The sequence below is a fragment of the Oenanthe melanoleuca genome, chromosome 1, assembly GCF_029582105.1.
Source record: "Oenanthe melanoleuca isolate GR-GAL-2019-014 chromosome 1, OMel1.0, whole genome shotgun sequence".
In the NCBI taxonomy this organism is placed as follows: domain Eukaryota; kingdom Metazoa; phylum Chordata; class Aves; order Passeriformes; family Muscicapidae; genus Oenanthe; species Oenanthe melanoleuca.
The window spans coordinates 93,121,497-93,146,033 of NC_079333.1; the positions used below are offsets into that span (position 1 = coordinate 93,121,497).

Genomic DNA, 24,537 nt, shown 5'->3' on the forward strand with positions numbered 1-24,537 from the left:
CAGTAAAATGCTAAAGCTCAGAAAATCTGCCAAGAGGTCTGAGGTCAGTTCAAGTTCTCCTCCTCCCCAGCAAAAGACATGATAAATTGCAGTCTATACACTGTACATATAAATGTTTCCAAATTACTGTTAATACAGGGCTCATCAGGCATGAACATTGCTGAAATATTCATAAAGTGTTTAAAGGCTTATGCAACTCCAGCAGTTTCACATATTAAATTAACCCAACTCACAATAATAATTCTTAGTACTTATTAGCTGCCATGTGGTTTTGAGAATATAATTAATATCCAAAACATTCTTGAGAAACAGGCAAAGCATTATTACCCATGCTTAATACCTACTGTATGTTTTTTAATTAATTAGCAAATACTTATGTAAAATAGTATTGTATCAGTCTGAAGTGCTATTAGGTATGGATGGATTGCTATTTTTAATTTCCACTTTGGAAAAGTTTAGGGATGAAAACTTTTGGGCTGTTATCCAGCTTTTTGTGTATGTAATTGCCAATTTATGTCTTCTTTTTGTAGATCAACAATAAACTTCTCCGTCAACAGATTCCACTCAAGAACATAACCAAGACTAGAAAATCACTCAAATGACAACTGTCACAGTGAAGGAAGCTGCATTTTTTCTTCCTTTGCTCACCCATTTTGCTCTTCCTGAAGGACACCTGTGCAGATCAAGGTTGTTTTTCAGAAATGGACTTGATCTGTTCAGTACTTACTAATTTATATGTTTGTTGCATTTTTCACTGCAATGTATCTATGTAGCAAGACAAGCACAATGAATATTTAAAAGACCAAGAGTCTAGAATCAAACCCCTGAGTGCACATTAAATTGCTATGTGACCTGTTTTTCCAAAGTGGTGAGCACTTCCAGGTTCAGTTAATGCCAAAAGACTTTTCTATTTGAAAAATTAGGTCATCTCTTTAGGACTCTGTCAGTGAACCACACAGCCTACAGAATACAAGATTGCTTGTACTAATCTGCTGACTTTTGACAAGAATTGAACAATTTGAGTTCTGAGACTAAACTTAAATATTTAGGGTTAAGGCTGAAATTCACCTGCAGTGTCATCACTAACACCATGTTTTTTACCATTCACACTGTCAAATCCCAGACTGTCTACAAACCATTTCTGGGCTTAGATTTCACTCTAACTGAGAACATGGTTCTACAAACTAGGTAATAAGAAGTCATTTTCACAGTAAGAATATATAAACTTCAGCTCCAACATGAAAATAGAGAGAACTTTGTAAGTTTTTTAAATTGATGTTCTGTTGCTTTGCACAAGACCACCTACCAGTACCTTCTATGACTGAAAGAGAGGGAATGCAGGCTGAATCCTGTTACTATTTACTTCCAGTACTTCTTTATTCAATTTATAATTATAGAAATGAACAACTCTATTTGGAAGTAGAAGTGTTGTTCAGCATAAGCTAAGGCATCACAAATTAGGTAGTGGGAATTAGCTCAGAATTACACAGTTAGTGGCACACAAAGCTAATACTCAGGAAGTCTTGGCCAACAGTTTCAGATTATGTCACTTAATAGTCAATATCCTATGAAACCTTAATCCAATATGCTTTTGATAACTAATAAACTATGCAGTAAAAAAGTAAAACAGCTTCCAAACTTTTTTAGTGGGACACTAAATAGTGGGACACTGTTATTAAGTATTAGGCTTCAGGCAATGAAAAAAATACCCTCTCAAATATGCATGAAGTGAACCTGTAACAAAAATAGGATTCTTCAGCACTTTCCTTAGACATGGGCTGGTAGATTATCTATAAGAATGATATTCCTTTTATGTTACTTACATGCAAGGACACTTTTTATTACTCAAAAACATAATTCATAAACTCATACAGATCCTTTAAACTAATTTAACTCACTGGACGTTTGACATAAGAGATGATGTGCTGCTGATAGGGCTGTAGAACAAAGATAACTTTCCTCCCCATTTATTGGCAAGGTCCTTTGCTTAAGAGAAATTAGTTTCTTGTCCATTTAGGGAAGAATGTTTGTCAAATTCCACAATTAAGGGTTATTTTCACACAGTATAAAAAGAGGACCTATCTCAGTGATTATTATCAGACCTATAGCTCAATTATCAAAACAGAAACAGATAAAAAGATTTATATTGTGAGATTCCTAAACTACTTCATAGTAATTCTAATTCTATTAATAGCCATTTTTCTTAATAACCATTAGTAATTGGATCTAACAGCACTTAAAGAAAAAAAATTGGAATATATCTTCTAAGATTGCAATCAATTCTGTCTTAAAAATTACTGCCAATGGCACCACAGAGCACAACGTTAGACGCCTCTTGAGCACTCCTTGGTTCACTTCACTCATCCAGAGGAACTCATTTCCCAAGGGCCAGCCTCCCACAGCCAGCCTGTGTGCTAAATGTCAAGCTGCAGTCCCTCTGGCCTGTGTAATACTGCAAGTAATTGAGGGTGTCAATCAGGAAACACTGCTGAATTCTGTTGACAGAGCAAAATAAAGGCACTTCATTCATTGACTGTTCACAGTGTTTGTGGTTGCAGACACATCTTTGGGCCACTATATAAAGCAAATTTCCTTCTGAATATGCACTTGGGGCTGCTCTGCTGAAGAAAATGGTGCTGGTTTTACTTAGCCATTTATGTGACTATGAATGTCCATCTTGAAATATTTATTTTTAAAAACTTGTTGAAATGCCCTGTCCCCATGCAGTAGCTTCCAAAGCACTGCCAGCTGCAACACAGATGGAAGATAAAAAAACTCAACCAGAGAAACAGGAATTTGGCAAATAAAGCAGTGTAAAAAAAGGGAAGGCTGAGCCTTCAGGTATTTCTCATCACTCTCACCCTTTGCCTCAGCCATACACACACAAGACCTCCATCAGTGATGCAGATTATTGTATTTATTCAGAAGCCTTGGACTAATATCCCATTTCTCCTTATGGCCTATGTTCCATGCTATATTTCACTTTGACTTCAATCAGCATTTCTTTGTGCTTGTCAGCTGGTAGCTGATGGAAGAAAAGCCATAATCACTGAAGAATATTCCACAGCTACAGCCATGACCTTGCAGGTGACATCTGGCTCATAGATGCTCACCTCAGCCCACAGCCCCAGGTTCAGGCTGTTCCCCAAAGGCACCACACACACAACTGAGGCACTTTCCTCTTACATGCTGCTTCCTCTGATGCAGCAAACAAGCTTCAGCATTCCCCTCTTTGAAAAACTCCTGAAGAATGTGCTTATGGCAGAAAAAAACAGCATGAAAAGGGCAGAGCTGAAGTCAAAGCCAGTTTTTCAGGAGCAGGGACATCCCTCCTGTTGGGCTGTGCACAGGGGGACAGGGCTGGAGCACTGCACCCAACCCAAACCCTTCTCAGGGCCATGGTGAGAAACCAGGAGAGCTGTGGGGAAAGTCAGCTGCAGAGGAAAGAGCACTCTCAGCAACACAGAGCATACAACGCACCACCTGAGAAATACCACAACCATCAGGCTGTTAAACAATGAAAAATGTGCTTTTAATTCACCTCTTCCACATCCCAGCAGACTCCTTGGTAACCTGTGGTTAGTGCATCCTCTTCAGACCAGGCTTCAGTCCCTGTGGGCTAAGGCACTACTAATTGTTCAAATGAAACACAGATGAGTTACAAAGTTCAGCTGAGCAGGTTTAAGTGATTCAGCTGCTGGGAGTTTAAAAGCTGCACAACACAAAATTTCTTCACTTTTGAACAGCAAGAATTTGGTCATCCTGGGAGATGAATTAAATTAATTATCTAGGAAGTATTTGTAAGTTTCTGTGGAACACGTCTAAAGGAAAAACTGATAGAAATCTCACCTACATCTAAAGAAAGCTGCATCCCTACAGGAACTACGGTTTTATTAATCAAATAACAGTTCACAATAACCTCCTGTGCTTTTGATACAAATATAAATAAAACCCCAAACAACCAAGCCTATATAATTTGCTTGCCAGGTACCAGTAAATTTTTTTAGTATACATCTGTTGATACTGCACAGCTATTCTGAAAGCAAAGGTGATCAATTTATACTAGTTGAGCACATTACCAGTAGACTGCTCTGTCTTTTAGGAAAACAAATCTGAAAAGTGTAGTTCCAAACGAGACTCAAATCTAGGAAAATGCACTATTTCTATTGAAACCTGTTTGCAAGGTCTGTTTCTATCAGAAAAAGCCATGACCTAACTTGCTGAACAAAAAGTGCTATTGGAAAATATAGACTACAATTGCAGCAAGATAGGTATTAACTGTCCTTCACAAAACAACCCACAAACAAAAAATAAACAAAAAAAACAACCAAACAAATAAAAACTAACAAAAAACCCAAGACCACCACTACCACAACCAACAAAACAACAACTTACTTTGGTCACTGCTCTAATTCAGACAGCAAATGCTACTCAACTCCTGTGGCTAGAGGAATCATAAGAAAACATGACATTTCCACTCCATTTGCATGCATGTTCCCTGGTGCATTTAAGGACTTAATTAGACTCCAAATACATATGTTGTAAAAAAATTACTAATTTGTATTCTTAAGTATGTTCTTCCATGATTCTCTGTCATGGACACTTGCATTAGCTGGTGGGCAAATGCAAGTGCAGCATATTCTAAGGGTGAGAACCAAACCTAAGTTGATGGGGAATGTGTGATTTGAGCTCTGGAGTGAGGTCAGGGCCCTGAAGCCACAGGCAGAGGGAGGGGGATGGCAGAGCCCACCCATGCAAGAAGAGCTGGGAAGGAGCAGCTTCCCAGGCTGCCCAGGCCACTGCACTCCTGCTGTGCAGGAAGCTGCAGGTCTCACAGATGAGCACAGCACAGCTGCACCAAGAGAAACACTTCAGCAAGTACAAAGTGGATGCCTGTCTTGTTTGTGCAAGCTGTGTATAAATATTCTTAAAATAACAGAATTTTTAATAGTTGCAGAATTTTTCGAACCACCACAACAAAACCAAGAATAAAGTTTCCTATCTTTCCTTTTAATTGATTCTTTTTGTTTAAGGTATTCTTTGATCTTTTTGCATTTGGAGAATTGACTAGAAATAACTCTGTTGGAGAAGTGAGGGGGGAAAAAAAACCTTTCCGTTATTTTGCCATTACTGTAATGAAAACATATAGTTTTTTTTGTCATTTGAGTATTTTTTAACTAATAATACATTTTAGATGGCTGCATTACATGAGCTCTGAGGAGTAAGATATTCAGTGAGTTTTAGAATCCAAACACTAAATTATAATTGTTTGAGAGCTGATTTTAGCTGGACCTAAGGAAAAAAACCTCATTTTTACATGACAATACACAGTTGCTCAAGTAATTTTCTATGCCAGAATGAGGAAAATGGCTGCTGCTGCCATACATAGAAGGAACGATGAAAGTAACTCAAAAAACCCATGCAAAGCTACCTGGCAGCCTTTAGAGGATTATGAAGGAGAGGTCAAATGCCCTTATATGTGGTTGTTTGTGGAGAGCAGCAAAAAGCAGGCAAATTTCTGGAGAGGGAAAACAGATACACAATGCCAGGTCTGACTTCCTTGTGCATAAACACACTCAGATTTTCAACTCATACACAGCTCTGCTTCAGCACCTACATTAGCACAAGATTTCCTGTCTCATAAGAAATCCCAAGTCATAGGAATCTAACAAAATAATATTAAAACCCACCTCCCACCCCCAACAAAACCCTGAAAAAAAAGCCAGAGAGAGTGGTCCAGGTCTTTTGATGGAGCACATGTCTTGTGTCAAAAATTGAAGTAAAAAAATGCATCTAGGCATAGGGAAATTAGAGGGAACCACTCCTTCTAAGCCTCAGGGCATTTCTGCTGCCTTGACAATGATGACAGGATTCATGAAACAGTAACAGCAAGTAGCAGGTGGAAGACAAAATATAGACACTACTTTTTCACATTACAGGAGTACCCACAGTGTGACAGGAGTTTACCTAATCTCCCAAGATAGGAAAGTTCCTGACTTAAATAGCTTGTGATCCATCAGGGACCTTGCTGCTGCTCTTCTCTCTAAGTGGAAGACACTCAGAAAACGAGATGATGGGCAGAGGTTTGAAAGCATTGAGAAAAACTGAAGAACACCTCCTTTTTGGAGTGTTTTCATAACTCAGAAAAATTATCAACACTAAATCAGGTAAAAAAAAAATGCCAAAAATTATCTACACTTATAATTGAAAACAGCTATAGTCAATGACAGTACTTTAGTTGTACTGAAAAACATTCAAAACACCAAATGAAAACCAAATATGTGAGATACAAAAATATAAATAAGAGCTCTGAAACTGCTTTCAGTTCAATGGGGAAGTGGGGCAGCAGGGGGAGAAATTGACTGTCTCCTGGCTTCAACTACTAAAATAAAAAGTAATTTTATAATGTGGAGAGGAGAGAGTAATTTGATGCTAATGCTAGTCAAAATTCCTCTTGTTCTGATAAGGAGAGGCACCTTCTATCTGTATACCACAGGGTGGGCCAGGGGCAGAACAGATACAATCACCAGCATTAGCTGGCCTTGGATTCATTGTTATCAATAAACTCACTTGCACACCTGTACTGGCAGGTGAAGAAGCAACCAAGTTTCTTTACATCTCAGTCAGTTCTTTCCCCCCACACTGCTCTCAGTGTGAGCATGAGCTGAGCTCTTCAAAGGAAGAGGGAATTCCTGTAACCCTCTGGAATTCAGGACACCAGCCAGTGGTCACAGAGATAGCTCAGGGCACCCAGGTCTCCACTGTCTTCTGAGCATCTCCTTGTTGTTGTGACTCCTTTGTGTAAGTCTGTCCTCGGACCCTCACTTAAAGAAGAAGCCACGCAAGAAAATAAAACAGCTTTTGTAACTTTTGTAACAGTTAAACTAGTCCAGAGTAATCCTGCTCAGAGCCATGCTGAAGGAATGAAATGAGAGAGGAGCTCTCGGTGCATGGAAGTGAAATCATGGTCTTTCCCTGGACAGTTTGGTGGCTCAAATAACTGAGCTGTTACCCCTCTGAAAAATGACCAATGGATCTTACTTCTAATAATGTCTCTTTGTAGTCATTACCTGTCCTTTGTATCATCAATCAAAACAGAAACAGATGTTGAAAATGTAAACCACACAGAAAAAAGACACAAGGAGCTCTGCAGAGAACACTTGGGTTGACTTCCTGCACAGAAATAGAGCCATGGACATCTGTCTAATCTATTCTTAAAAACCTTCAGCAGGAGATTACGTCTCCATTAAATCTCAAGGCAGCCTTTTCAGTGTAAAAGCCTAATACAAAGATATATATAGCACCACAGCTCTGATAAAATAAATCTATCTGGAGTCACTTTATCTTTCCTAATCAGAATCTAGAGACATTACGCTTCTGGCACCAACACAACTCCACTTAAATCATGCCTGTGGAAAAACTAGAGAAAATTTTCCTACCTAAGGCAAGAAAAAAATCATCAGGAATACTTCCCTAATGGACTTCTGAAAGGAACAATACACCCAAGATAATAGAAGTAAGTGTGATTTTTCAGCTGCAATTTTTGAAGATGTATACTGGAAGAATACATGTTATACTGATGTTCCATGTTGGCAAAGCTCTACCAAAGGCAAGCAGAACATGGAAACTAGTAAGCTGAAATGCCAGTATTCCTAATAAAGGTTCAAAAGCTTTTTCCTTGCATATATTTTTCTGTATTTATTCTTTGGCTTTGAATCACAATAAAGCACAAATTCTTAAGTCACTACAGAATCACTGGACATACACATTGATTATTGGCAAGTGCAGGATGGCCTAGATGGGCTTTCAGAATCAAAGGGCAAGTACTACATGAAGTATTAAAGAGAGATTTGGCAGAACACAACTAAGAATATCGCTATTACACTAGTGTTGTCTTAAAGATTTAGGGAAAAAAAAACCCCAAATACACCAAATTTTGCAAAGCTATTTTAGAGCCTCTGTATGTGTATTTTGCTTCCCAACACTGATTCTCTCTACCATGTGTCTCAACTGTTGAATATGGCCCATGGTCATGATCAATGTTTTAAAATAAAAGCCAAGATTTTCATGTCTGACACTAATACAGACAAAATATCAGCTATATTTATATGTACTTCAAGTCAATAGCTATTTCAAATGTACTCCAAAAGAAACTACATTAGATAGGATTTTTTTTTGTCTCAGAAGTAATTTTTAAACTCTATCAGACATAACATCAAATATATATTGTACATATAATATCAAATATATGTTGCAGCAATCTCTGAATCTGACTTTTCAAAAGCAGTACTCTAAAACTACAACAGACAGTATCTAAATAAGCAACTGCCCTAGGAATGAAAAACCCTGGCCATTATTCTCTATCTTTTCATGATATTTGTATACAGAAACATGGATTATAATATTTCCTCATTCATCTTAGGAATTTAAGCAAGTTCTCCTTCCTTCAGTGAAGGGAGCTGCAAGACTCCTGCCTGTCAGCATTCCTTCCCAACAAGCTCCATATCTAAGTATTCCATCCCTGTCCTCATTCCTGTCCTCTCTCTCCACAAAATACACTACACAACAGCTAGGTTCTAGGAAGTTACACAAATCTTTATTTTAAATGTGCTAAGGTATAAACTCATTTTGTCATATTTACATTATCAGTGCCATTGATTTCCCCATGAAGCCAACAGCACTTTCTACCTCTGCTCCTGCAGCACAATGAAAATACATACTGCTTCTCAATCAAAGCTCCCAGCTATCTACAAAATACTATTTCATAAAAATACAAGCTTTTTTGTTTGTAATAAGTTTTGTAATGAGTAAAACCTTTTAGTTTGCCTCTAACTGACAGAAGAGCTAAGTTGAATAAAGCTTTCCTGATGTAAGCAGACATGTAAAACCTGCTATGTGATGCAAGAAAATCTCAAAATCAATTTGCTGAGCGCAGCATAGTCTTTTATTAAAAAACTGCCTCACAGCAAAAATTTAAAAAAGGAACATCCCTCTAAAAACTTTCTTAAGTTTGGAAGATAATAAATTATTTCCCCTGTTGAAATGTTAGAAAAATTATATTCTTGCAAGCTTGATGTATTTCCATTTTGTTCTTTTCTCAACAGTGGCAAAAAAGTGAATTTGAAAGAAAAAATCCCAATAGAAAATTTCTGCAAATTTCCTTACTGGAAGAAAAAAAAAAAAAAAAAAACAAAAAAAAAACTGACAAGTTTTTTTCTTGTTTTCTTATCTCTCTGCCTGGAAAAACTCCTGTCACCTTCACTTTGATAAATGCCTTTGTAGCATAGCTCAAGGCTGTCTCTCACAACCTCTACCCTGCAGCAGCTGGGACGTCTCCTAGTTTAAAATATTAATCTGATTTTTTTTTTTTTTTTTTTTTTTTTTCCCCAGACTGAGAGATACTAGATTTTGTTTTCTTAGGATGAAAGAAAGAATCCTTGGAAAAATACATTTTTCCATGAAATATTTTAATTGGAGGGCACAGGTGGGAAGTTTCAGTCTGAAAATCACCAAGTTCAACAGTTTTTATCTCTGACCAGTCTGTCTCAGACAGTATATCCAAGATTTAATAATGCAGAATAAAGAAGGAGAATTTATCTCAGCCTTACTTGTCTTGAATATAATATTCATGAACTCTACTACATTGAAAGAAAATTCATGGACTCATAAGCCCATGCCAGAGACAGTATTTATATGAAAAGAATGAGCATTAAGAGGAGTTTTAATAAGCCTCTTCACTTAGGAGATATACTGACACCAGGTCAAAAGCACCCAGTCCATAAGCCTGTAACTCCACAATGTATATGCAATAGTTTACTTAGATGTTTTCCACTGCCACAACAGCTATAAAGTATATACCATGGTCAGTGATTAGAAACAATGAGCAGTTTGGAGCCCTCACAAAAATGCAAGCCCAGATAAAAATCATAGTCACTCTCAGTGCTAAGGAAAATGAAAAATGAAATACAATGGCGAGTAATGTAAGCAGAAAACAGATTGAAAGAACGCCCTGCCAAAATAAACAAGAAGCAGAGAATTGTGTAACTCTTAATTCCCATTTCTATTCAGAGCTTAACTGGAATGGATTGGGGGCAAAATACACAAATGAATGGTAAAAATTCAGAAAGCCCAGTCATGCTTTCTTTCATTTCAGAGACAGGGTTGTCTCAGCTCTCAGTCTGCAATCACACCACACACTTATCCAGCCCTGCTTCTTCAAGCTCACATTACTAAAACACATTGTAGAGGAGACCAATGCTCACTTCATCTGAGCATATGCACGGTGTCACATGTCACAAAGCTTGCATGCAAAAACACACACTAGCACATGTTCAAGCAGCATCAGCTCCACTTAAAATGACTTTCCTTAAATGACTGGGACTGCATTTAGACTTCTAAACCCACCCTTTCATCAAATTCATTACAACTAAACAAATGACCTGAGAGCCAGATCTGGCAGTAAAGTTAAGAATTACTCTCTCTCTCCCAAAACATCACAGAATCAAAGAATCATCAAGGTTTGAAGAGACATTCAAGATCATCCAGTCCAAGTGCTAACCTAGCACCAGCATAATTACCACTAAACCACATACAACCCCAAATGCTCTCCTCATTTATTCTCTCTCTGCACAAATCCCCCAGCCCTGCAAAGCTGAGAAGACAACATCCTGTTGGGAACAAGCAGTCGTTCTCTCTTCTTGAATAAAGAGAAGACTCAAATGTGATCCCTGAGTCCCAAATCCTATTCAAGACCCTTCTTCCATCATACCTTTAAAACCCAGGCAAATGCTCTAGGACTTGAATTAGAGTTGAAGCCCTAATTCCCCATTTGCTCTACTCATAATGTCCTAGTAGTTCCTACCCCTGCTTCCAAACACAGGGTTAGAGAAGTGGGACAGGACTGTGAAGAGAGTCATTAAAAACATGAGGTATTTAGGAAGCTGATCCAATCAAACCTCATTCAACAACCTCTCAGCTCAGGAGGTACCTGGAGCCAATGAACAGAAGAAAATAAGCTCCTCTGCTGCTCTGATCCCAGTTTTACTCTGCAGAAGCCATCTAACTCGAGTTAGCATTTGCTTGTGAAGACCTTTTGTAAAAGGTTCATTTTTCTCACTACTTGTGTGCAAGGACATACACAGAATTGTGATGTCACCAAAAAGTAAGTACACCTGAAGTGAGTTTCATTACCATTTTTTTTCTCCTATTTTAAAGAGAAGATGACTTCCCTGAAATGAGAAAAAACACACTATATTGTAAACATGAACTGCAAAGAAGCATTACCAGAATGGTACTGTTGTGACATTCAGAATGTTAGCAAATTAAAAATCCTCCACAGAGTAATTGCATTGGTAAGGAAACTGCATAATGCTTTGACTGGAAATTGCATCCTCCTGCAGCTTAACCAACACAAAATAAATGATTCTTGGTCTAGTTTCTGGTGGCAAATGGGGGAGTCACATGGGGGCAAGAAAGACAAAAGGCAGAAAAGCAAGACAACAAGAAACAAACGTGAAACATCTCATCATATAGGTAAAACTTGTACCTCTTGATCAACTTGAATTCATTCTAATTACCTACTTCAGTGCATTTGTAGCATATTTTAAGTGACATGCTGGTTAAAGAAATTCCTGGGGGAAGTGATCCCTTCTCTGTGACCACAGGATATTTTAATAGGAGATGCTACTACTGTTCTTCATTAATGGTAATGGCTACAATACAGTGAAGAAGGATTACATATGAGGTACCACATTCCATGCATTCCTACACAAGTGTGGGAATAGCCAGATGAGCCCTGGAAGAGGTAAACTGCACTAGCTGTGACAAAAGCACCTTCTGAGCATGGGAGGACTGAAGCATTATGATGAAGCAACCAGTAACAGCACATCTGTGGCTGAAAAGACAAGGCAGAGGCATCTGTACTCTGGTTTAACCTCCATGCAAGCACATTTGGCACAAACACTTGCTAGCCAAAAACAATGAATTTTTACTTTTCACCATACCTATGCCAGTAAATGTAATTATTCAAATGCCTGCAGGCACATGCATGTTCCAATGTAATTCTCTAGCAAGTTTTGAAAAGCAGCCAAAGAACCACAGACTGAACCATATCTGACTCTATACACAGCTTTCTAAATTTTCTAATACATAAATAGTTCCACTTGCCTCTACTCATGAATATTTTCATACAGCATTTACTTGAAGTAGAAGAGATTTGGAGAGTACATCTTTCCTTTTTCTGGATCTCTCCAGACCTACAGAGCTCCTCCAGCTCTCTCAGACAGTATTAGCTCTAAATCTCACTAATGTGGATTTGGATTTTTTAAACAGAAAATGTTTAACAGTCTGTTTTTAACTTGAGTCTGGTTTTAACTTGATGACTGTGATGGAATTTTATTTTATTTGCATTCTGGCATGCCCAAAGTGTCCAAGCCAGTTTCACATGGATAAAACTTGAAATTCCCAGTTTACACATGATGTTCAACTGTGACAATTAACTGAATGGCTGCCTGTAAATACTTGTCATAAATTTTCATTCCACACATTTAAAAATGATAGGAACATGAGATGGACTTCACAGTGTCTCTGCAAAGGGCCTAAAGCAATCTGTAATAATATCAGAATATGGTAGATTCTTATTCTTCTACCAAAGTGCCAGCACAGATGTAGCATGATGGATTGATAGAGTGATTATTATATATACCCACTTCAAAATATTATTTATTTCTGTTGTCAAAACTGGTGCCAAGCTTTGAAACTGGATGGAGAGTTTAATACTAAATGTACCTTAAATCTAGCTATTACCTTCACTTCCTTCAATAGATGGCACTAAAATATTTTAAAATTCAATTAATTGCACTGGCTATTCCTTCATGATGCATACCTTAAAACACAGAAAATTTAATGATCTGGTCATTCAAAGCAAGAATGCAGGTATGAAATTTTTGCCTCTTATTAATAATCTCTCTGGTACATCCAAACTGAAGAGCAGATCTGTACAGCCAATTTACTTCCAATTCAAACTGAGCCAAGAAACACATTAAATGATGGGGCCAGAGGTAGAGATGAAACAGTAGCCTGGAGTTCCTAACTTTTTGAAATGCCTTTTATTTTCAAATGTTTAACAAAAATTTATATTCTTCTTTAGTTTCTATGCTTACAATTACACTTTTCAGACTCAATATATCTAAAACTATTTTCATGTTTTATATTTACCCATGTATATATATGCTGTAAAAACAAAAATAGTTCTTGTGTGTGATTCAAACCTGAATGATTCCCCAAGCAGTTGGGCTTTCATGGCAGTCCCAGCAGGAAACAGCAAGCAGAACACAAAAGCAATACTCCCTCTTCAAAGCTCAAGGTTTCTGAACATGGCTCAATGTCCAGATGGAGACTGGGGACAAGTGGAGTCCCTCAGGGTCCATATTGGCACCACCACTGTGTAATATCTCCATCAGTGACACAGGCAGTGATATTGATTACACACTCAGAAAATCCACTGACCACAGCAAACTGAGTGGTGCAGCTGGCACACCTGAGGGATGGGTCACATCCAGAGGGACCTGGCCAAGCTTGAGAACTGGACCCATGCAAACCTCATGAGGTCCCACACCTGGCCCTGGACGGCTCCTGGCACCCATAGAGACTGGAGATGAAGGATTGAGAGCAGCCCTGCTGAGGAGGGATTGGGGAGCTGGTGGGTGAGAGGCTGGACATGAGCCAGCAATGAGCCCCTGCAGCCCAGAAAACCAAACACATCCAAAGCAGAGTGGGCAGCAGGGTGAGGGAGGGGATTCTGCCCCTCTGCTCCTCTCTGGTGAGATCCCACCTGGAGTGATGCATACAGTTTTGGGGTCCTCAGAGCAGGAAGGACATGGACCTGTCAGAGCAGGTTTAGAGAAGGGCTGCAAAAATCATCAGAGGAGCATCTCTCTTACAAAGACAGGCTGACAAAGTTGTGGTTGTTCAGATCAGAGAAAGAAGACTTTGGAGAAATCTTAATCTTTTAGTAATGAAAGAGGGATTAAAAGAGAGAGGAGGACAGACTTCTTAGTAGGGCCTGTTGCAACAGAAAAAGGGGCAATGGTTCTAGAACAAAAGAGGGTTGATTTAGAGTAGGTGTAAAAAAAAACTTTACAATGAAGGTGATAAGACACTGGAACAGATTGCCCAAATAGGTGGTAGAAGCCTGATCCCTGAAAACATTCAAGGCCAGGTTGGATGGGACTCTGAGCAACCTCATCTAGTTGAAGATGTCCCTGCTTATTGCAGGGGTTGGACTACATGACCTTTAAGATCCCTTCCAAACTAAGCTATTCTGGGAATGTGTATACTCAATTGTCTTGGATGGTATTACCACACATCCTTATGGTGGGACCTCCATATGTGTATCATCTCCAGGAACAGTCATTGGCAGTTCAGACTCAGAAATTATTGCAATGCCCTTAGTGTTCCAGTTCCTCCTATGAATAGCCTATAAAATTGTTTCCCAATTGATTGAACCTTTTTTTTGAGGGACCAGAGAGTTGGTGAGTCTTGAAGAAGTTGATTAAATCCATCTCACTACAAACTGATGCCTTGTTATCCATGTGAAGTTGGACCTTATTGGTTTTGGCAGGATTTTTCTGCAGACCCTAAAAAGCTGATGAATATAAAAGCCTGTCTCTTTCACATTTGTTCTTTCCTACGTCAGTATTTTCATAGAATGGACAACTGTTTTTCTGCTAAACTTGGACTCATTAAAAATTGCTCCTGTGGCATCACTGTGTATATGCTACCACACAGGACCTCTGGTCAGAGTCAAAGGTGAGAATTCAGTGATCCCTTGCTGTTCCTTATGTAAGTATTCAACTGCAAAGGAACAACAGGAAAGCCAGATTCACAGATGATTGCACAACAGCTATCTCTGCTATGCTTGATCTGCAGCCCACAGGAAACAACAGAAACTTTCTCATTGGTGAGGTTTAGATCTCTTGCACAGTAACCTAAGTACAGGTCTACCACATGCACATATCCTGCATCAGGATTCCAACAGGTGAGCTTCTCCTTTTCATTTAATCTCCTGTTTCCTAGGAGTTTGATGTTTTATGCTGAAAATTAACTTGTTTGCTAGGAAATAAGCAACTTTAGGAAAACTTGGGTAGGATTCATATTATTTGACATAAATGTCTTCACTATCTATTTGAACTAGTGAGAGTTGGCTTCCTTCACAGACAATGTTATACAGAGTGATAAAAAACACTTATGGCAAGACCTACCTGACCTACATAGACATTTAATTCTGGATATCAGGAAATGTAAGAACAGCATTTTTCTCTGAACTGCGTATCAAGACATCCTGGTATGAATGGGTGTGATTTAGATTATCTACCCTATAGACATCTGCCCTCGATAAGATGATCCCACTCCCACGTGGACACAGCAAACAACTTTACTCATCGTTTTTACATAATAACCATGGTTAAGCAAAACTGAAATAAAAGACAGTATCTGTGGAATAAAAAACCTCAGTGTTTACTGCTATGATATGAAATCAGTGGCTTAACAATCTAAACAGAGACAGCTTATCAAGCCCTTACCTTTGGGGATAGTAATCTGACAGCCCAGGTCACAGTCCTGCTGCAACTGATAAAAAGCCACTTCCTGCAGCCGAGCACGCTCCAGCTCCGAGAGGCTTTGAACGGGAACTGACTTCAGCCGCACGCTGCGCCCTGACATGCTGTTCCAAGTGAAATCACCCTGCAGGAAACCAAATGGAAAAATGTGAAGCATCGTATGGTATTCACAGCTTGATAAACAGAACCATCTCTTTTACTGCTAGAAAAAACAACACAGGTTCTTCTCACCAAAAGGCCATTTTCTTGGACATCTCCAACCTTTCAAATATCTTTATTTTCCCTAGAGCAGCATTCCTTAAAAGGGATACAGACATGCAAAACAAGAAGTCAATTCTGTCTCAGGCCATTTAATCAAGTATTGTTGCAAAAATATTAGGATTCCAGTAACAAAAAGCACAAAGCAGGGAAGGAGGGGTGAAAAGCATCCTTGCCTGCTTTCCCTAGTTTGCTTACTTGATTGTCACTTAATTCCTTTCCTGCACCATTGGCCAGAGCAGCAGACCTCCAAAGGCCCATGGACAACATGAATCTTATCTCCCACATCTTGCTAATCTGACTCCAGCAGAGCACTGGCTGAGCCCCTCTTCCAACACATCTCATCTCCTGCTTATGACAAGGCTGTGTTTAGAATATGATCAACTAAAGGACAAAATATTCCATGTTTTTGAGGAGCTGCAATAACAACCTAGTTGTTAACATTTATAGAGGAAAACAGCATGAGATATGCTACATCTCTGTAAGGTAGCAATTATGCTCAGAAAGCAAACTGAAAGCTTTAGCTGTTGTACATCCCACCTGTGAGAATCTATACAAAAAACTACTCTCCTAGTATTCAGCTTGGGCCAGAGAAGTAATAATCACTCAAAAGAAGAGCGAGCACAAAAAGAAGCTTAAAGCCTGACAATTAACTTAAAGGAAGACTTTCAGAATTCATCAAAGCATCAACAAACAGCACAGATTATTATAGGGAGAGAAAGAAGAATTTGTTTTTCATTCTAACCATGTTAAAAAATAGACATGAATCTTTCCACTAAGTATAACCTGATGCAGCTGCTGATAATGAAAAACTCTGATGCACATCAGCTGGGCTGTAAGAAACCCACCAACCTGCCTTTATCACTGCATGGCAGACTTACAATTAATGAACTTCACTCTCATTTTCAGCATCTGTACCTTCATTGCATACACCTTTTTTCACTGTAAACTTATGATTCATCTGCACATTCATCTGCAGTCAAAGGATATCCACTGACTTTAAAAAATATTAGCTGAAGATCCTTAATATAAAAATCAGTAAATTTTTACTTTACTTAGCATCCTTTATTACTTATGCATCCTGTTGTATGTAAACATCTTTGTGCTTATTTCCATATATTTTGCCAGTGAATGTACATGTATGTTTATATACACACATACAACCTGTGCATACATTTGCATTTAAACACATATGTACACCTATGAATGTGTGAGTGTATTCACACAGAAGTATGAGACAAAAACCATTAACAAATGTGCAGCACCATTTAGCAACACAGATTAAAGGAATTACACAATTAACACCTTTTCTTGTGATTCAAGAAATATGTCTGAGTTCAGCATAGTATTTTTTTTTGCCAGAGTAGTTTTTGTAAGTCATTAGGTAACCATAATAGATAAAGGCATTACCTCAATGCCAACAGCTGGACCTCTATATACTTATTGTACATATCAAAGTCTTTATGGTATTTATATGCACATGGGCCACAAATGCAAAACTTCTCTGTTCCCCTAGTATTTGAGTACTGCAATTTTTTACTTCGTTTTTTGCCTCTTCACCTCTTCTTGCTCTTCTGGTGCCTTATTGTTGACTAACCAGATTTAGTAATCTCAAATTAAAGGTTTGCACAGTAAGACAAGTCAAGCTGTGTAGCTTAACTCAAGCGAAATCAAACCAGCAAGAGTCACATAAACTTTATTTGCAAAACTGCAAGTAAACATTTGCATTTTTTAAAAAGCTGTTGCCATTTGTAGATAAAAGTGATCAAGAACAGCATCCACAACCAGATAATGTATAGAACAAAACTAATTCCTTTCCAACTCTGATAATGCAAAATAAACTTTATAGGCATAGAAGTATGCCATTCAATCCTCATGAACACATAATATATGAAGTATTCTACAGTCAAAATGATGCAGACAGAGAAATATACGTTTTTATCATGGAGTTTAGGGGTGTTTTATCTAAATTATTTCTCCATCATGAGCATTTTCATAAACAAAACCAACACTGATACATCTACCATAAAAATTTTTAAATCCTAACCCTTAGTATTAAAACAGGAATGGGAAGCAAAACTTTCCCCCCTTAGAAAACGTTAAAGCAACAGAATACATGTCCTATTTCCTGTAGTGCAGCATGGGGCTTCTAGGAATTACCACAAATTAGGCAAAAGTTCCTTAACTGAATTCTGCATGAACACATGAAATATTCCTCTTTTTCAGACAGATTTACCCTTGGCAATTTTTAGCCCTGGAGGTACCTCCTCATCCTCAGCCTTATTTCTGAGGTGGCTCTGTAACTGCAAGCAGTGAGCTGTGGTACAGCCCTGCACCAAGGTCCTGCTCTGGGGACTCCAGCAAACCTCTGCACAGGGCTGGGCTGCTTTGTATGAGCAGAGCCCATATACCCAACTCAGCATTGCCTAGGCATGGAATGAACATCCCACCTTCCACCCATGCAAAGTGCTGGGATCACAATCCCTGAAAGCATTTAAAAGATGTGCAGAGATGGCTCTTAGGGATATGGTTTAGTGGTGAACTTGGCAGTGCTTCATGCTGAACTTGATGATCTTAGTCTTTTCCAACCTAAATTATTCTATTTTTTGTTGTTGTTGGAATTCAAGGAGTTGAAACCAACACAAAGGTAAAAGCACCAAACAAGATTATGAAGCCTGATCCTTTCAACCAGGTTTTTATTCAGCCAGTTTGCCCCCATATGTTCCTGCTCACTGCCTAGCTAAAAACAGTCATTTGCAACATCTGCACCTTGCAATGCCACACAGGTTGGTGAGATGAAAGAATGTGCAATCACTCTGCCCAACTGCTGTGCACTAAAGAAGACATTCCTTTTCAACACTTGATGGGTTTGATAAAATCTCTGCTAGGTCACATTAACATAGGTTTTTATTATGCTAATGGAACACATGACTAATAAACTAAAATATTTTTGGAAAATTATGTAGTAGGTAGGGCCAATGAAATCTCCTAATCTTTAAAGGCTCAAGAAACATTTCCTTGAAAAAATCTGTTTCATTTTTCAAATACATATCACGTATATATCACTGTCTTCTATGAGTCAAAACATAGTATTTGAGAATTTAATCTATTCAAATACTCCTATGCTTCACAAAACACAAGATAAATTAAAGATCTCATCTTCCTCCCAAAGCACAGTTATACAAACAGCCTGTAAATTATTGCAAAATCTTCCAGGCTTGGGAAAGGTCCAGAAAAGTCAAGCTCCCTTGAAGAATGGGTGCTGGTGTAATTACATCTGCCTAAAGCTATTCTGCACTCTGTGGGGCAACCAAAGGAGGAAAAGGGCAGCACATATATGAAGAATATTTTCTGTTTCTCTCTACATATGAGAGGCAACACTTCACCAGCCTAATTCAACATCAGCATGACTTAGCTGGAAGTTTAAAAGGAGGAGAAGATCTTTAAGCAACAAGTCAGAATGATGTGTTTGTTTTTTGAAATTCATGCCCATATGTGTTCAGACATAGCACACAAGTTGCTCTCTATTAATTAGATTACAGAACTATAGGTCTGAATATGCCCTGCAAATGACTCCGTCACCAAGAAGAAAAAGGCAACACACAAACAGAAGAGTGTTAAACAGCAGTACTGTTCTGGGACAAAGTGATCAGCCCAACAGGACATAAACTGCTAACTGCACAGCTGCCTTCTTCAAAGAATTTTATGAAACCATAATCTAGTCTAAAAGCCTTCTCTGGTTTCTTCCACCGACCAGTCATGTATTTTTCCTCTCAAGGCTGCAACTCCAGCTGCATTTTCTCTCTGACACTCCCACTCAAACAAGCAGTTCACTTACCAGGTAACTACCTAGAATACCAGAGCAGATGACTCAGCAAAGATGATGACTGGAAAAATGCACCTTTTGCCTCTGAAGAATCTGAATCTGTTCCTTTTCCCTCTACTTCCTGTCCACAGTCTTAAGCACATATGTAATAAGATGCAGACTGCAGCTTTTCTGATATTCTTTAAAGCATTTTTCTAATAGGTTGGATGTTTGGTAGCTCCAAAATAAACATTAAGTGGTACATCCTGACTTAAGTAACACTGTGCACTTAAATTACTCTTAAGCATATCTAAGCTATTCTTGTGTGCCTGACCTCTTTCTCCCAAGCCCCCAGCAGAAAATCTTGCAAAATAGAAAATCTTGCTTTATAGAAAAGCCTCATATGTTCATATAATATTCATATAATACAGAAACTGTTGGCAACTTTTTCTATCCCAGCAACTTTCAGCTATGTGTTTGTATTTAGAAGGGTCCACTGTAAAAGTGTTTTTGCACAAAAAGATTATATTGTAAATACTATGGCAAATATAGTATTAGAGTGTCTTAATTCTGTTTGTTTAAGTACTTCTTTAAGCTTCATGAAACCATTTATCACTGCCACTTTACAACCTTGTGCTTCCCCATGTCATTTATTTCAGCTCTCTCTACAATTCTCTCTATTTCCAGACTCCTCAGGCATAAACTCACACAATTTGGCTGTTGGTACAGGTAATCCCTCTCTTCTTCATTTCCCTGGTGTTGTTATTAGTAAGAACCAAAATTAGTTCTGAAGTAAAAGTCAGCCACTTCAGTATAGCTACATACTCTGTCCTATTGAATCAACATACAGAATTACTGTTCCTGGACAGGATGAGAATGAAGGAGGAGAAGGAGAAAACTTGCATTAGATACAGTTAAGGACTGCATGGAAACTCCTTTACTAGTGCCATCCTAGATAACCACCTGCAAATTAATGAAGAGTTAAAAAGCAGAAGATGGTACAAATATGCCACAGCCTGACTCTCTGCCACCCTCAGTTCAGATTCTCTTCCACAGCCAGCTCAGTGCACTAAGAGGCAGCAGACTGGTTTCCAGCAGGCATTACAAACTACTGCAACCCAGGATGCTCTGGGATCACACAGCTGCTCCCAAGTGTCTGCTACTACTGCAAAGAATTCTTTCAGATGAATGAAATGCCACCTCAACACTGCACAAAGAAGCACAAGGCTTGCTGTGTGACATCACAGCATTCAGAGGAAGGTATCTAAACATGGATGTACAAAGTATGGGGCCCCAACAATTAATCTTCATTAAGAAAGACTGACTTCACTAAGGTTGTTATCTAGGGTGACATCCTGTTCCCCTTGACGTCAGTGGCAAAAGTATTAATATAATGTCTCCACTAGGAAGAGAGTAAGTACAGCCCAGATGATTCTGTTTGAAGCCTTGCACTAAAGTTGCCTTATCTCACACTATATTGTATTTAAGTGTAGCTTTATCAGAAAGATCACATTTTATAAAAAACTGGTTGAGATATTAAAACTACTTAATGGCAATTAATTTAGCACTGCATTGCCAAAGACAGGCACTTCCTCATATTCTGTCTCATTCCCAAGGCTGGAAATCCATGTATTGAGGATCAGTACTGCAATACAACCCCTGTGGGAACACTGGAAAGCTGGTCTTCCACTCAGGAGAGACAGAATTCACACCCACAACAGAAATACTTCATCTAGCAAGAAGGCATGAACCCCTGCCCAGGTAAAGATACACATTTCAGACTATTACAGTGATGATTTCTATTTACCAGAGTAAAAACTAACTTTAGTCTAAGGATAAACAGAGAGCAGAACAATGAGCATGCTTTCACATCAGTATTAAAATTGTTAAAATAAAAGGGAAAATATTTCCAGATCAACCTTTCCAAGTTTTCTAAATGCCTCAGGATACTATTTCATGTTTAGAGTATTTAAAAAGTATTCTCTTACAAAAACCTGATGTATAATGGAGACGTATTTGATTCCTTTTCTGACATTAATAAACCTGAATGATGTACAAAGGTATTGCCCAGCAAAATATTCATGCCCAACATATAGACTCTATACTGAACTTTTCCAACAGATTCAGAAAATCAACCTCCAGAAGTTAGAAAGCTTCCCTAAAATGCATCAAAATCTATTGTCAGATTTTTTGGATTTCTTACTTCAGCAGATACCAGTGTTTTTTAAGAGATTTATCAGGAAGAAGAACAATTAAACTGGAAGGGTCCAAATACTTTTTTTGAGGTGTCAAAGCAGAGACAGAACACCTTAAAAAGCCCAGACTCAACTTCAGAATTGCAGTTGGAATTTTGTCAGCCTTCACATAAACAGATTTTTGTGTGTTTTCATGCATAAGAGAGAAGCCATACTGGAATACTCTGAATTTTGCTGCAGGTGAAGGGTACAAGCAGTGCTGTCACAACTTTAACTGCAGGAAGTAACAAGCTGAAAAACTGGAGTAATTAAACCTCTGAGAGTAATGAGCTACAAAAGTTTCATCAATCTCATCACAGCAGATCTGGGATATCCTGGCTTCATTAAGAGGAGAATTATTTTCCCTTCCATTGGTTCATCTACTGCACGTTTTGAGAGGCTAGTGCTAGGTTTTTCGAAGCCTTAAAACTTGCTCCTGCTTCACTGGGAATAACAAACTCTGCAGGAAGGCTGAAACTATATGTGAACTGCATTTAAACAACCTGAATGAAAAAAAATATAATTATATGTCCTATCTGGATATATGATCCTGAAGTAGTATGAAATATCCTGGTGAAACAATGAGGATCTCTGCTTGCACAGCACAAAAGTCAACTATTTATGCATCCAATTAGAAGTATCAATGTGACCACAGCCAATGCTTTCAACAGTTAGGAGTGGCATCTATTTGAATTATGTTCCATATAAAAGAAAAAATTGCAGCATTTTAGGAGGAAGGAAATTACCTACTATTTAAAAGAGAGAATGCATGTGAAAGAGTACACATTGTAATTTCCAAGCCTGCAAAAATTGTATCTGCCTAAGTATTGTACACAAAGCTAAAAATACATATTTGAGTACTTTAGTTTACTTCCTGGATTTTGAGCTTTTAAGACTCATGCAGATTACATGATCTGACAAGGATAGTATCAGAATCTCATAATGAAGTAAAGAAATCAAATAATTCTGTAACTCCAAGAACTAAGATCTGACTAACAGTAGAGTCTTTAATTCAACACAAAACCCTATTCTTACTGTTTCAAGTGGTTCAATCTTTCCTACAAATTTGTACAACTGACAGAAAGAAAAATGAGATCTGCTGCACACAGGAAAACAGTCATCCAACTACCTACATACCAGTTCTGGCTGGAAAACAATGGAAAACATTATTTTCTTCTTTTGGGGGAAGAGTGAGGCTGGGTGTGATTGATAGGTTCAAAATGCAAGACATCTCTAAATACTTACATTTGGGGAGTAAAGTGACTCAGTTACTCAGCTGAAACACAAAGGACTTGGGAAGAAATCTGTACTAAGTGACCCAGAGCAAGAGTTTGAACCAGGCTTTCACACAGAATCATTCAGGTTGGAAAATACCTCTGAGATCATCGTGTCCAACCTTGACTGGACACCACCATGTAAACTAAGCCACAAGCACTGTGTGCCACATCCTTTCTTGAACAACCCAGAGACAGTGACTACACCACCTCCCTGGGCAGCACATTTCAATGCTGAACAACCCTTTCAGTGAAGAAATTACTCAGAATGTTCCACCTGAACCTGCCAAGGTGCACCTTGAGGGTGTGTCCTCTCCTGCTGCTGGTTGCAGAGAGCAGTAGGATCCCCCTTGACCTTCCTCCTCCAGGCTGAACCAGCTCACCTCCCTCAGCCTCTCCACTCAGGATCTGTGCTCCAGGCCCTTCCTCAGCTCTGCTGTCCTCCTCTGGACATACTCCAGCATCCCAGTGTCCTTCTTGGTGAGGGGGCCAGAACTGGACATAGAACTTGGGGTATGACCTCACCAGTGCCCAGGACAGGGGAAGAATCACCTCCCTTGACCTACTGGCCACACTATTTTTTCAACAGGCCAGGATGCCATTGATCTTCTTGGCCCCCTGAGCACTGCTGGCTCATGTTCAGCCACTGTTACCCCTCAGGTCCTTTTCCATGGGGCCACTTTCCAGCCACTCTTCCCTCAGACCAGAGAGATTCATGGGGCTGATGTGGCCAAAGTGCAGGATCCAGCACTTGGTCTTACTGAACTCATGCTGCTGGGCTTGGCCCATGGATCCAGGTTCACCCCATCCCAGACAACTGCCCTACTCAGGAGGCCATTGTATACTCCAACATCTCCCCCCCTACCGTGCTGAGCCTCAGCAGAGACTGCCAGAGCAATCTCCAGCCCCCTCCAGAGCCATCTGCAAACTCATGGCAAGAACAGCTACTCTCAGAGCTGACCTGGACACCTCTAACAGTGACCACCCACCAACTCTGCACTGTGACCATGTGCTTCCTCATGCCCATTCTCTTTTTCATAAACTGGCTGAGATAAAGGCTGAAAGAAGGTTGCAGGAGCCATTTCATTATTTAAGGAAGTTTTCTTTGAGTCATGAGTTTATATCACCAGACAGCAGTGCTGCAGTGTAAGCAACACAAGAGTTCTAGAAGGCAGGGACAAGTGCATTTCAAACATGCAACAAGAAAGCAATCAGCTCCTAGAGAACAGGAGTTTTTACTTCTTGTGCTACATAATCCCTCTACACATCAGTTTTATCACTCACACTATGTTCACGTGTGCAGACACTACCCTGTGCTACACACTGATGTCTGCACCACTGAGTTACAG

At 39.0% G+C, this 24,537-nt stretch overlaps 1 protein-coding gene across 2 annotated transcripts in view; it reads right to left on the reverse strand.

Annotated features, from left to right (window-relative positions):
- The window catches only part of ARHGAP6 (Rho GTPase activating protein 6), a 302,154-nt gene that overhangs the window by 43,483 nt on the left and 234,134 nt on the right, over positions 1-24,537 (reverse strand). For both annotated transcript variants that reach the window (XM_056497746.1, XM_056497757.1), the window contains exon 2: positions 15,582-15,741. In XM_056497746.1, the coding sequence (XP_056353721.1) occupies positions 15,582-15,741 (160 nt within the window). The remainder of the gene's footprint in view (positions 1-15,581; positions 15,742-24,537) is intronic.